The 12317-nt window shown below is 45.8% G+C and overlaps 1 protein-coding gene and 1 pseudogene across 1 annotated transcript; both read left to right on the forward strand.

The window, feature by feature from the left end:
- Positions 1–93: 93 nt before the first annotated feature.
- Positions 94–2299, forward strand: LOC107378778 (NSE2 (MMS21) homolog, SMC5-SMC6 complex SUMO ligase). The gene is made up of 6 exons (XM_015949174.3): positions 94–343; positions 493–602; positions 948–1101; positions 1468–1559; positions 1676–1782; positions 1971–2299. The coding sequence occupies exons 1-6, from the start codon at positions 229–231 to the stop codon at positions 2080–2082; spliced, it is 690 nt and encodes a 229-aa protein (XP_015804660.3). The 5' UTR covers positions 94–228; the 3' UTR covers positions 2083–2299.
- A 3779-nt stretch (positions 2300–6078) lies between these two features.
- Positions 6079–7621, forward strand: LOC139070110 (protein LRATD2-like; annotated as a pseudogene).
- Positions 7622–12317: the final 4696 nt, after the last annotated feature.

The raw sequence follows: 12317 nt of genomic DNA on the forward strand, positions 1-12317 counted from the left end.
ACTTTACCGCCTTTGCTGCAGCTTTTTAAGCATACGTTGTTTTCCTCTTCGCGTTATCTGCTTGCTGAAGTAGTTGAGTCTTTCTGAAAAAAAAAAAATTGAATCTTAGCTACCCAACATTAGCGATAAGGTGTCAGGTAACTGCTGGTCCGGGCGGAAGTAGGAATGTAGCGGTTCACGTCCGCGGGTACGTCGCGTGAGTTAGCTAATAAACGAAACTGCTGCATAATGTCTGTGAGCGCGGTTCATGGAACCTTGTCGAGCCTGAAGTCATGTCAGGCGGAACTCGGGACAGGAATGGACATCGTGACGGATGTTGCTATGGACCTGGTGGAAACTCGGGGTAGGTGTCCACACGATGCTCAAACCTGAACATAGTTAGCTTAGAAGCTACATACTTGAGTTTAACCACCTGTATAAAGGCACACACCGAAAACGTGTCACTAACTTCACCATCAGAGTTGTCATGGCACTTATGTGTTTTTGTCAAAGATGAAGAGATGAATCGTGCCATCAAAGAGCTGGAGGCCATGATGCTGGAGTGTGCCAGGCTGGACAGAGAGATCAACAACTTTGTTGACATTGTGCAGCAAGTTACAGAGGTAGGTGCTGTGTGGAACACCTGTTCCTCAGGTATAATGAAGACATCCCTCGCCAGAAGGACAGCTCATGTTAGATGGTTTGGACATGTCCAGAGGAGAAACAATGATGACCTAGGTAGAAGGATGCTGAGGTTGGAGCCACCAGGCTGAAAGGTAGACCAACGAGGAAATTTATGAGGACATGAAAGTTAGTTGGTGTGAGGGCAGAGGATGCAGAAGACATGGCTAAATGGAGACGATTGGCTGTAGAGACACCTGAAGGGAGAAGCTGAACGAGGATGTGAGGTTATTATTGAGGGAAGGTCCTGCATGATGAAACATCCATCAATGTGTGTTTCTCTGCAGGCTGGTGCTCAGCAGCCAGATGCCATGTTCGACCTGTCTGCCAAAGTGAAACAGCAGTTCTCAGAGAGGATAGCTCAACTCTCTGATGCAGACCTGCACAAGCACCCAAAGGTGATCGCCTTCAAGGAGAGCATTGAGAGCTCAGTGAGTCAAGGTGAGTCCAGTGGAAGGACATCACTGGGTTAATACCTGGAACCTTCAGAGGTGGTAAACGGGTGTTAATGAGATTCTGTTTGGGAAAACACATTAGGAATAAAGCAATGCCCAAAATGAAAGTACAGTGTAAAGTTAACTGTACTTTAATCATTTTGTTACTGTGGAAAACATCTGTCTTGTCACTGAAACAGTAAGTTTAAAGATGTTTCAGTTTGTAAACAAATCTGTTCTCTGCCAAATGGACGAAACACGAATCAGAATGTTTTTCATGATACTTGGTGTTGGATAATTTATGTTTTTATTCCAACCAGTCAGTGGCAGTCCACATCTGGGAGCAACATCTGTATCTTTGTTGTGTTTTCAGCCAACCAGGAGTCGGCAGAGAACGTGGAAGAGCTTGATGAGGACATCGCCGTCACACAGAGCCAAGTGAACTTCACCTGCCCACTCACTCAGGTATTTACAGTGATGGAGGAGCCCTCCCTCACCACCTAACCTAACAGCTAACTACAGTTTTCTGTCCCACAAACTGGCGTGACCGTAAACACGTACTGCATTAATCTGTATTTAAGGTAGAAATGGAGAACCCTGTCAAGAATAAGAAGTGTAACCACCACTATGACAAGAATGCCATCCTGGGCCTGATCAAAACGAGAAACAGCCAGAAAAAGAAATGCCGGTAAGAAGGATCAGAAAGTTGGGTCAGGTTTTCAGAGTTGTGCAGGACCAGCACTGAGCTGCTCCTCGAGCAACACAGATGTTTCTTTAAACTGTAGTACGGTAGAGAACAGCTCTGAACTTGGGCTTTTCTGAACCTGAAGCGTTTGTTACGAAGTTTGATGACCACGTTGTCCCTCTGTCCTGCAGCTGTCCTGTCGTGGGCTGTGCCAACACAGATGTGAGACCGTCCGACCTCATTCAGGATCAGCTACTGTGGAGAAGGATCCAGAGCTACAGGAGACAAAGCAACAAAACTTAGGCTTTTTAGTTTTTGTTAGCATGTCTGTTGGAATCAAGTCTCACGGATCACCTTCATATTTCTGACTGTTATGAAGTCATGTGCTCATCCTGCAGCAGTTAGTCTTATTATCTGTCTTTATACAGTTTTGTACCCATCTGAGTAAATACTCGCTTGTTTTTCATGTTCTGTTTGTTTTGTTTATAAAGATTTTGCTAAATAAACTAGATTGTTTTTATGTTAGTGGTGAAGTGACCTAGGTGAACCACAAGAGGGCAGCATTTTTACTGTATCAGTGTCAAAGGATTTAGTATCATAACTTAGTAATTTATTATTAATGAGCGACACAGACACATCATGGTGCTTTTTATGAAGACCCTTTAAGACTCCTTAAACCTTGGATCCAAACCGTAAATGATTAAACCGTAAAGGACCGTTCTTTAACCTTTGTGGGGAATGTTCTTGCATGGTTAACTCCTGGTTCACAGTGAAAGGCTGATTGTTCCAGAGAAACAAACAAAGCTGCGTTTACATGAAACTAATCCTTTAACACCTCAGATCAGCAGTTTCTCAATAATCTCTGAATAGATGATGAAATTATCTGGAAGTAAAAGTTCAAAGTTAGATTCGTGCTCCTTCTAGATGCCCGTTAAATCTGTATGTGTGTAATGTTCCAGGTGGTTTAATAACTGAGAAGTCTTTCCTGTTTAGAAGGATGCGAAGGCGGGAGCGAACCGAACAGGGATGCTGTGATCAAATCCACTTCCGGTTATGTTTGTGCAGAAATTCATGTTCATCTCTTCCAACGCTCCAAGCTGTGATGGTTGCCTAGGAGGCAGTGAACGTGTGTTTCCGAGGAGGAGGAGGAGGAGGAGGATTTGGCTTTGGCTGCCAGGAAGTGAACAAACTCGCCTCTTGGCACAGGAGTCCTGGCAGGGCAGGAGCTAGGGGGGAGTGGGACCAAATCAGACCATCTTCTCAGAATTCCAGTCCCATTCAGTTTCTTCTGGTGTAGCAAAGTTCACAAAGTCGTGACAAGAAAACCAAAACCGCATGCTTTTTAGAGCGGCAAAGTCGGAGGAAAGACCTCTCACCATCTCTGAAGAAACGTTACAGGAAGTAATCAAGATGTTCAACAAATAAAACCTCACTTTGAAAATCCAGGAATTCCTGTTTGATTGAAGGCGACACAAACCACAGCTCATTTTGTTGTTTTAAATATTTCAAAAGAAAAAACATTTCACCAGCCTATTGCATCACTCAGTCTTGCTGAAGTAAGCAGAGCTCTGAGCTGCTGTTGTCCTCAGCAGGCGATCACATCCAGAAATACTTTGACCTCTAGCGTTTCTCTGAGCTACTCCTGCAGAGTCCAGTCTCTGAACATTTATGCACTTTTAATCTGCCTGCACGGCCTTTTTTAATTACTGCTTTAGATGTGACCGGTTTCAACCAGAAATGCACCGATTCTGGTTTTGAAGGCCGGTACCGTTTCAGATTTTTGTGATCTCTGATCTATTAATGTAGGCGTTTGCAAGGGCGTCAGTTTGTTTTCAGAATTGCTGGGGACAATAACCATACACTTGAGTGGGGTTTAAAAATTGCTGGGGACAATAAAGTAGGCTAGCACAGGGGTCGGCAATCCGCGGCTCTGGAGCCGCATGCGGCTCTTCCATCCATCTGATGCGGCTCTCTGTGCTTATAAAATAATGAATGGATATTTAAATAAAAAGTTTTATATTTTACTGCATTAGTTTTACACCTGTATGCCAATTCTAAATGTAAAGATTATCTGCGTAAACCTGAACAGGTCCAACCCGGTCTGTGGTGGTTGACCGGTCACACTTGTGCGTAATCATATAGGCACTTTATGAGCTGAAGAGGATGTGAGATTCTGGGATTCTCCTCAGACGGCTCCTGGATGTGTCGCCACATTAGAGCCAGGAACAAGCACTATTCAGCCAAAGTTTCATAATCAGGGAACATTTTCTAAGTGACAAGTCTCTCTGAGAGACAGGGTTTGGAAAACACTCGCTTCAGTGGGAGGAACCTTCCCGCATGCGCTCTGGTTCTCTGGGTGGCTCTGGGGTTAATCAAGTTTAATTGTTTCTCTTTGCAACAATCTTCACAGGAAGGCAAAACAGTTAATCGGCAGGTTACAGATATTTCCATTTGACTGTTTATTTTGACAGATGAACTCAAGGATGTTGTTTGGTTTGAGAGAATTACCCCTACGCACACTGATGCGCATGGATGAGCTGACATTTTAATCGTTAACGCACATCGCGGAGGTAAAATATTCCCATCAGAACATCAGAGCTTTATACTGGACACTGTGTTCAGCGCGGCTCGGAGCGCCCCCGGTGGACAGTGAGCTGAAGATCTGGGGTTCCAGCGCAGTGCAGAACCACGCGCATGCGATACGATTTCCTCCCACTGAAACAGTCTGGAAACCCGGCCTCTCTGAGGGATGTGTCACTTGGAAAAATGTTCTTTTTATGAAATTATGAAACTTTGGCTGAACAGCGCTTGTTCCCGTCTCTAATATGGAGACGCATGATGCGTAGAGACATTTGATCACGCACAAAGTTTATGTGGAGCAGAAGCGGTCGGGCCACGGCAGGTGAAACGTTCCTAGCCTACATGAAGTGAAACGGTTGAATTGTAACATCAATATGTTACTGGACACGCTGGTCTGGTTGGTTAGACCAGTGTTTGAAGCGGAAAACACACACACACGCACGCACACACACACACACACACACCAATTAAAATAATGCTGATAGCATGGACTAGAAGCCAGGTGATGGTTTACGTATTTAAATGATGATCAGGCTGCTGTAAAATCTAATCTCCATCCACATCCAGACAGAATGATCATCTATTCTTTCTCTATTTGCTCTGCTCTTGTCTGGGCTGATCAGCTGATGGTGCGCGCGCGCCTAACTAGCGGCTGATGCACATTTTAGCATTTGGAGAGGTGGACTGGATGCTTTGCGTTTACTTGAAGATGGTCCACTTAATGCACGGTTGTAGACTACATATTAATGACAAATGAATGAACATTAAATTGTGAGTTTTTACTTCATATTTTATAAATAAAAAGGACGGGGAACACATTTATGACGTCTTTTTAAACGAAAATTTCTAGCACGACCTGCCTGCTTCACTTAAGTCACTGCTTATTAAGGTCCGTCCAAAATTACCGTGGGAAACGGGTAATAATGGCTCTTTGATGGGAATAGGTTGCCGACCCCTGGTATAAGATCTGAGCTGGTAAAACAAAAATCCTCATCAGCAGGCTTTTTTGAAAGTGGTGGTGGGGGGGGGGGGGGGGGGGGGGACAGTTGCCAATCACAAATTTTGCCGGGGACATGTCCCCGGCGTCCCCGGTTAAAATGACGCTTATGGGCGTTTGTAAATGAATCAAGATGTTTCAGGAAAAATAGCCGTCCACGTGAAGATCGGTTATTTCTGTTGCAAATTAGTTTTTGGCAGGTGGAGAGAATGTGTTCCTGCACATTTAATCATTAAACCAGAAGCACATCCAGCTTATTTAACAGGTTTAAAGTCAGACACTCGTGATAAAAAGCAGCGATCTGAGGTGACACGCCTACTTGCTGGTGTCAGAAAAAGAGACGTGGTCTCTTTAAGAGAACGCCTCCCAGCAGCGGCATCCTGAGCGACTTTCGCTGCAACAACCCGAGAGCTGCACACAACAAAGCGTGTTTAGACTGGAAGGAGCTGCTTTGATGACGAAGGGGAACCTGCTGGAGCGGGAGGTCAAGTGAGCGTTTCCCTTATTCTGGTGAGTTTCTGACAGATTTGATAAAAGCCGTTAAAACAGCAGCGGGAGGGCTGGGTAGGGGTTAAACAGGAAGCTGCTCTTGTCTCGGAGAGTGAAGCTGAAAATGTGAGCCAACAGGTGAGTCAGGTCACACCTGTTGGGCTTGGAGCGTTAGATCTGACCGTGCTGACAGCTGTGTGTTCCCGTCAGGTTGTCCCAGTCAGCTGGAAAACCGGACATGGATTATTGTTTCCGTGGACTTAGGGATCAGCTCTCCAGGTGAACAGGTGGACCCTGGTTGTGTTGACTTGAACCCCGCTTCCATTCCCGATGGGAAACCAAGTGGACAAACTTACACACGTCAATTACGCAGAGGTGCCCCACGTCGGAGCCGAACGGCTTCGACCCGGACGGCGAGGGCGCGCAGCGCATCGGCGTCTCCTACATTTTCTCCAACGACGATGACGACGATCAGGACGAGACTCTGGATCAGTTCTCCTCCAGCAGCCAGCCCGCCCACACGAGGAGAAGCCCTTTGACCTGCAGGACGAGCTGGAGTGCGTCGTCTACTACCGGGACGAGTGCGTCTACGAGCGGAGCGCCAGAGCCGCGGCGCAGACGCAGAGCCCGGAGGGTCTCATGGCCAAGTGCAGACCGGGAGACCTGCTGGAGTTTGTCGCCACCGGACAGTACCCGACATGGGCCGTCTACGTGGGGGACTTCCAGGTGGTTCATCTGCACCGAGCTGAGATCAAGAACAACTTTCTACCGACGTGAGCCAGGGCAAAGGGGCAGGATAGTGAACGAGCTGTACCGGTACCGGGCGCTGCCGCCGGAGGTGACCGTGCGTAACGCCCTGGACCACGTCGGCGCGGTGGACCGGGAGCTGTGCTGGAGGAACTCCGAGTGCTTTGCCGCCTGGTGCCGCTTCGGCAGGCGGGAGTTTAAAATCGGAGGAGAGATCCGGATCGGGAAGCAGCCGTACCGGTTAAAACTCCTCTTCTCCGAGAAGAAGAGCCACGTGCTGGAGTTCCAGAGTCTGGAGGACGTGGTGATGGAGAAGAGGAGGAACGACCAGATCGGGAAGGAGGCTGTGATGCGAGAGCTGGCCAACCATTTAAACGCCACGTAAAGTCCGACAGGATCACGGATGAGACGGTGGAGGATTTTTTACCACCAGGAGGGTCTTTGGGAGTCAGAGGATGTGCCAACACACACGAGCGCGCGCGCCGGACCTTTAAAAGGTCAATAAGAGCATCAGGAAAAAGTCTTCAGGGTTCAGACTAAAACCTTCATGGAAGTTCTCCTCCTCCTCAGCCCAACAATCCTGCATCAGAGCTGTTAGGGTGGAGAAGAATCAAAAATTAAACGAGTTCCTTGTGTTTTTACCATTGACATATATTCCACGTCAATTACGCAGAGGTGCCCACGTCGGAGCCGAACGGCTTCGACCCGGACGGCGAGGGCGCGCAGCGCATCGGCGTCTCCTACATTTTCTCCAACGAGTTCCTTGTGTTTTTACCATTGACATATATACCAGGAAGGTGTTGAAAGTGCCCCCCCCCCCCCCCCCCCAAATAAACCCCTGGAGACTAATCCCAGTGGAGATCATGTAGCTTCAGTAATAATCTGGATTCCTAGCTGTTGCTTTTCTATCATCTCACAGCTTTACCTGTGGACCAGCCATGCTCCTTTGATGGGTTTATTTTTAGGGAAATTGAACAAAAACATGTTTGTATGAAGGCTAATGGAATAAATCTATATTTGAAGAGTAAAGCTTTTTTTTCTTCTTTCTAACAAAAGGTTCAAATAACTGATGGTGGTGATGAGATGATGGTGAAGCGGAACAGAGTTTATAACCCTAAAATAAAATTTACATCATCCTGATCCAAATGCCTGCTGTCCTCAGCACCATGGGTCCATGCAGGCCATACCCTCATTGCTGAGTCACTTTTATTTATTATATTTCAGTCTGGCTGTAGGTTTGAGCCATTCTCCATCCATATTCAGTGTTGTCCTCATTGGCTGAATCACAGCATTTATTCAATTTAAGGAGAAGTTTGTAGTTGCTGATGTTTCATCACTTTAAAGCTGCTCGGGGATTGGATAACGGCTCTGCTGTTCTGCTGGTGTCAAACACAAACCACCTATGAAAACACTTAACAGGATGTTTGCAGGCTGCATAGGAAGTTGCAGCAGGCTGGGAGGTTGTTTTGAGCAACTTCAGAGGAAGCTGGTGATCTCAAAGCTTCTGCTGGTGTTCCTGTCCTCCATCAGGTTTTATATGGAGGTGTTAGTCATGCTGTGGCCGGTGAAGGTCCCACCATACCCACAGATAGATCACCTTCAGCACCGGTACCAAATGGAAGTGCTGCTGGACACATTAGCATATGTCTCTCTGTGAGACAGAAGCAGAATAATACACTGTAAATGATATTCTGTTGGGTAAAGGAGGAGTTTCCTGTGGTCTCTGTTCTGGTGGTTGTTCTCCTGAATGCACATCATAGCAAAAGTGATTTTCCAAACGTTAGGAATGTTGTTCAGATATTTTTCCAGGACAAACAGGAGATTATTCTGCAGTAAATGGTGGAAAGGTGAAATGGTGCGAAGCCGGCCACACATGATGCAGTCCAAGCAGGGAGCCGGTTGCCTTAAAGCATTCCTAATGATTCAAATCTCCACAGGAGACCTGCAATTAAGCTGCCAGTGGACAGCATCATTCGTATTCAGTCCCTCCATTTTAAAGAGTCTATGCTGAGTTTTAATTACTGGACATAAATGCAGCTCTTGTTTGTTCGTCCCGTCAAGGAAAGCATTTTCCTGGTTTGTCTGAATAGGAGTGTGTGTGTGGTTCATATTTCTGATGAGCCTGTTGCTGTTAACAATTTAGTCATTTTCTTGGATTTTCCTCCCTCAGCGTTTGGAGATCCCTCACGGAAAACTACATCTAAACATGCAGCTCAGGCGGGAATACACCCAACTAGTGATCCACATCGTTCAAAGTTTGAATGGGGTCACGGGAAGTTGGATTTTATGTGCCTGAACTGGGATTATGATAAATGTTTTTAAACAGTCATGGTTTATGTTTCATGACCTTTACAGCTTTTCCACTGCGTATACGATTCTTCATCAACCTGTAGACGAGTCCGCCTCTCGCCGCAGGACTCGAGCCTCCTTCACACCAGACGAGGAACTCTGGAAAGTGCTCACATGGAGTCTGTTTTTTTCTGGATTTCAGATTGTCATGTTACAGAAATGACATGAGCCGGACAGGAAGTGAGGCATGGTTTGGCGAGTCGCATCTGATATGATATGTTTCAAAATAAAATGCGTGTTGCATTATTTTTCTCCAGTTTTTGTTTTATTTTTAATGACAGCAATATCAGCTCATAGTTGGAGAAGATGAGTGTGGCTTTTGTTTACCTGCTCCTCTGTTGTTGTAGCAGTCGGCGTGAATGGCAATCCGTTTGGAAGCCATACGGAAACCTGACCACATTCGGTCCGTATTTGGTGCGAACAAGGCATCGGTTTGGACTAAAATCCACTCAGAGTTCAGTGTTAAGCCTGATTCATGCTTCTCTGTCTGCGTCAGTGCGGAGACACGCAACGTTCTTGCGGGCCTGCCGGAGAGCTCCGCAAGGACGGACGGAGTCGAGCTCTCTTTTCTAAACATCCGTCAGTAGAGACGGACAACACAAGCTTGTGATTGGTCAGGAAGCCGCTGTCGTCGACACCGCCGGCATTGCGCCCTCAAAAACATAAAGAGAGCCGAGGATAACAAGCGGCAGACATGGAGCAGCTTGAAGAATACCTCGCGAAAAAACTCTAAAAATATGAACGTTTAGTTCCCTCGTGACTGGAGGAGTGAAAAGAGGCGCAGCCAGCGTTTTATTTGTGGACGGAAATGACAGGAAACGTGGGTTTAGAGGTGGGGAGTGCAACAAGAGGTGGAGGAGGATGAGAGACAAATTTGTCTGTTAAAAAGTCTCTTATACAGGTGCTGGCCAGTAAATTAGAATATCATCAAAAGGTTGAAAATATTTCAGTAATTCCATTCAAAACGTGAAACTTGTACATTATATTCATGCAATGCACACAGACCAATGTATTTCCAATGTTCATTACATTTAAATTTGATATTCATAAGTGACAACTAATGAAAACTCCAAATTTGGTATCTCAAAAAATTAGAATATTCTGAAAAGGCTGAATATAGAAGACACCTGCTGCCACTCTAATCAGCTGATTTACTCAAAACACCTGCAAAGGCCTTTAAAAGGTCCCTCAGTCTTGTTTTGAAGGCACCACAATCATGGGGAAGACTTCTGACTTAACAGCTGTCCAAAAGACAATCATTGACACCTTGCACAAGGAGGGCAAGACACAAAAGGTGATTGCTAAAGAAGCTGGCTGTTCGCAGAGCTCTGTGTCCAAGCACATTAACAGACAGGCGAAGGGACGGAAAAAATGTGGTAGAAAAAAGTGTACAAGCTCTAGGGATAACCGCACCCTGCAGAGAATTGTGACGACAAACCCATTCAAAAATGTGGGGGAGATCCACAAAGAGTGGACTGCAGCTGGAGTCAGCGCTTCAAGAACCACCACGAGGAGACTCATGAAAGACATGGGATTCAGGTGTCGCATTCCGTGTGTCAAGCCACTCTTGAACAAGAAACAGCGCAAGAAGCGTCTCGCCTGGGCCAAGGACAAAAAGGACTGGACTGATGCTGAGTGGTCCAAAGTTATGTTTTCTGATGAAAGCAAGTTCTGCATTTCCTTTGGAAATCAAGGACCCAGAGTCTGGAGGAAGAGCGGAGAAGCACAAAATCCACGTTGCATGAGGTCCAGTGTAAAGTTTCCACCGTCAGTGATGGTGTGGGGTGCCATGTCATCTGCCGGTGTTGGCCCACTCTGTTTCCTGAGGTCCAGGGTCAATGCAGCCGTCTACCAGGAAGTTTTAGAGCACTTCATGCTTCCTGCTGCTGACCAACTTTATGGGGATGCAGACTTCACCTTTCAACAGGACTTGGCACCTGCACACAGTGCCAAAACCACCAGCACCTGGTTCAAGGACCATGGTATCCCTGTCCTTGATTGGCCAGCAAACTCGCCTGACCTTAACCCCATAGACAATCTATGGGGTATTGGTATTGTGAAGCGGAGGATGCAATACGCTAGACCCAACAATGCAGAGGAGCTGAAGACGACTATCAGAGCAACCTGGGCTCTCATAACACCTGAGCAGTGCCACAGACTGATCGAGTCCATGCCACGCCGCATTACTGCAGTTATTGAGGCAAAAGGAGCCCCGACTAAGTATTGAGTGCTATACATGCACATTCTTTTCATGTTCATTCTTTTCAGTTGGCCAACATTAGAGAAACAAACATTTTTTCATTGGCCTTTAGAATATTCTAATTTTCTGAGATACCAGATTTGATGTTTTCATTGGTTGTCACCTATAAATATCAAAATTAAACGTAATAAACATCGGAAATACATTGGTCTGTGTGCATTGCATGAATATAATGTACAAGTTTCACGTTTTGAATGGAATTACTGAAATATTTTCAACCTTTTGATGATATTCTAATTTACTGGCCAGCACCTGTATACAAAAAAACACAATATAAACGCACTATCTTGGACCGATACATGACAGGATACCACAGAACAGCGCTACGCCCTCTGTTGTCCTGGCGTGGAATTACTTTGCAACACTCTCCAGGAGACGGAGAATTATGAGAGCAAAACGCTTCCATCAATCTGTGCGTGTCTGTCCCTTGCGGAGCTGATGGAGAAGCATGAATCAGGCTTTAACCTCTCAAGCTGTTTGGTATTTGGTTACCATGGTGACACTGCTGATCCACTGGCAGCAGCTTAAACATTTCTGTGGATTTCTATAGATGTTTTTACTGTTTTTTAAATCCAAACTGTTCTATTATTATTTATAAAGAAAGCTGATGCATGTTAAAATATGACTTGCAGACTGATATTACCCAAAGGAACATTATATCTGACCTTTATGATGCTTTAATGGTCACACATGAAAACCAACTTTATCAATTGTCGGTCATGTTTTCAGGCAACATCTGCATTGGTCTCCCGGAAGGTGTTTTCCTTTTTAGAGCTGATATAACAGATAAAATCCTGCTTTTGGGAAGTAAACATGGCAGCTTTAAAGAAAAACAGTCAACTACGACCAGGTAGATCCGATGTTTGCTTTTTCCTTCCTGTGGATTCTTGGACCTGTTGGCTCCGACTCCGGCCAAGAGGGGTCCATCTTGTTTCCTTAGCCCACACCCTTCTAGTGGAGCTGGCACAGTTACAAAAGCTGGGGCCCAGCCAGAGTTTGAATCAGGCCCATCTGATGTTTACAAATTGATGTTATCTGCACAAAAAGACTTGCACACAAATGCCTAAAGTGTAAACGTCTGTGGTGTTTATATGAGTCAGGCCTGCAGACGGAGGA

This window comes from Nothobranchius furzeri, chromosome 5 (genome assembly GCF_043380555.1).
Source record: "Nothobranchius furzeri strain GRZ-AD chromosome 5, NfurGRZ-RIMD1, whole genome shotgun sequence".
In the NCBI taxonomy this organism is placed as follows: Eukaryota; Metazoa; Chordata; class Actinopteri; order Cyprinodontiformes; family Nothobranchiidae; genus Nothobranchius; species Nothobranchius furzeri.

Bases quoted from the DNA above. Each gene is read 5' to 3' on its own strand.
- LOC107378778 (XM_015949174.3), top strand. From the start codon at position 229: ATGTCTGTGAGCGCGGTTCATGGAACCTTGTCGAGCCTGAAGTCATGT. The intron at 603-947 runs GTAGGTGCTGTG...GTTTCTCTGCAG, and splicing joins TTGTGCAGCAAGTTACAGAG to GCTGGTGCTCAGCAGCCAGA. The intron at 1,102-1,467 runs GTGAGTCCAGTG...TTGTGTTTTCAG, and splicing joins TGAGAGCTCAGTGAGTCAAG to CCAACCAGGAGTCGGCAGAG.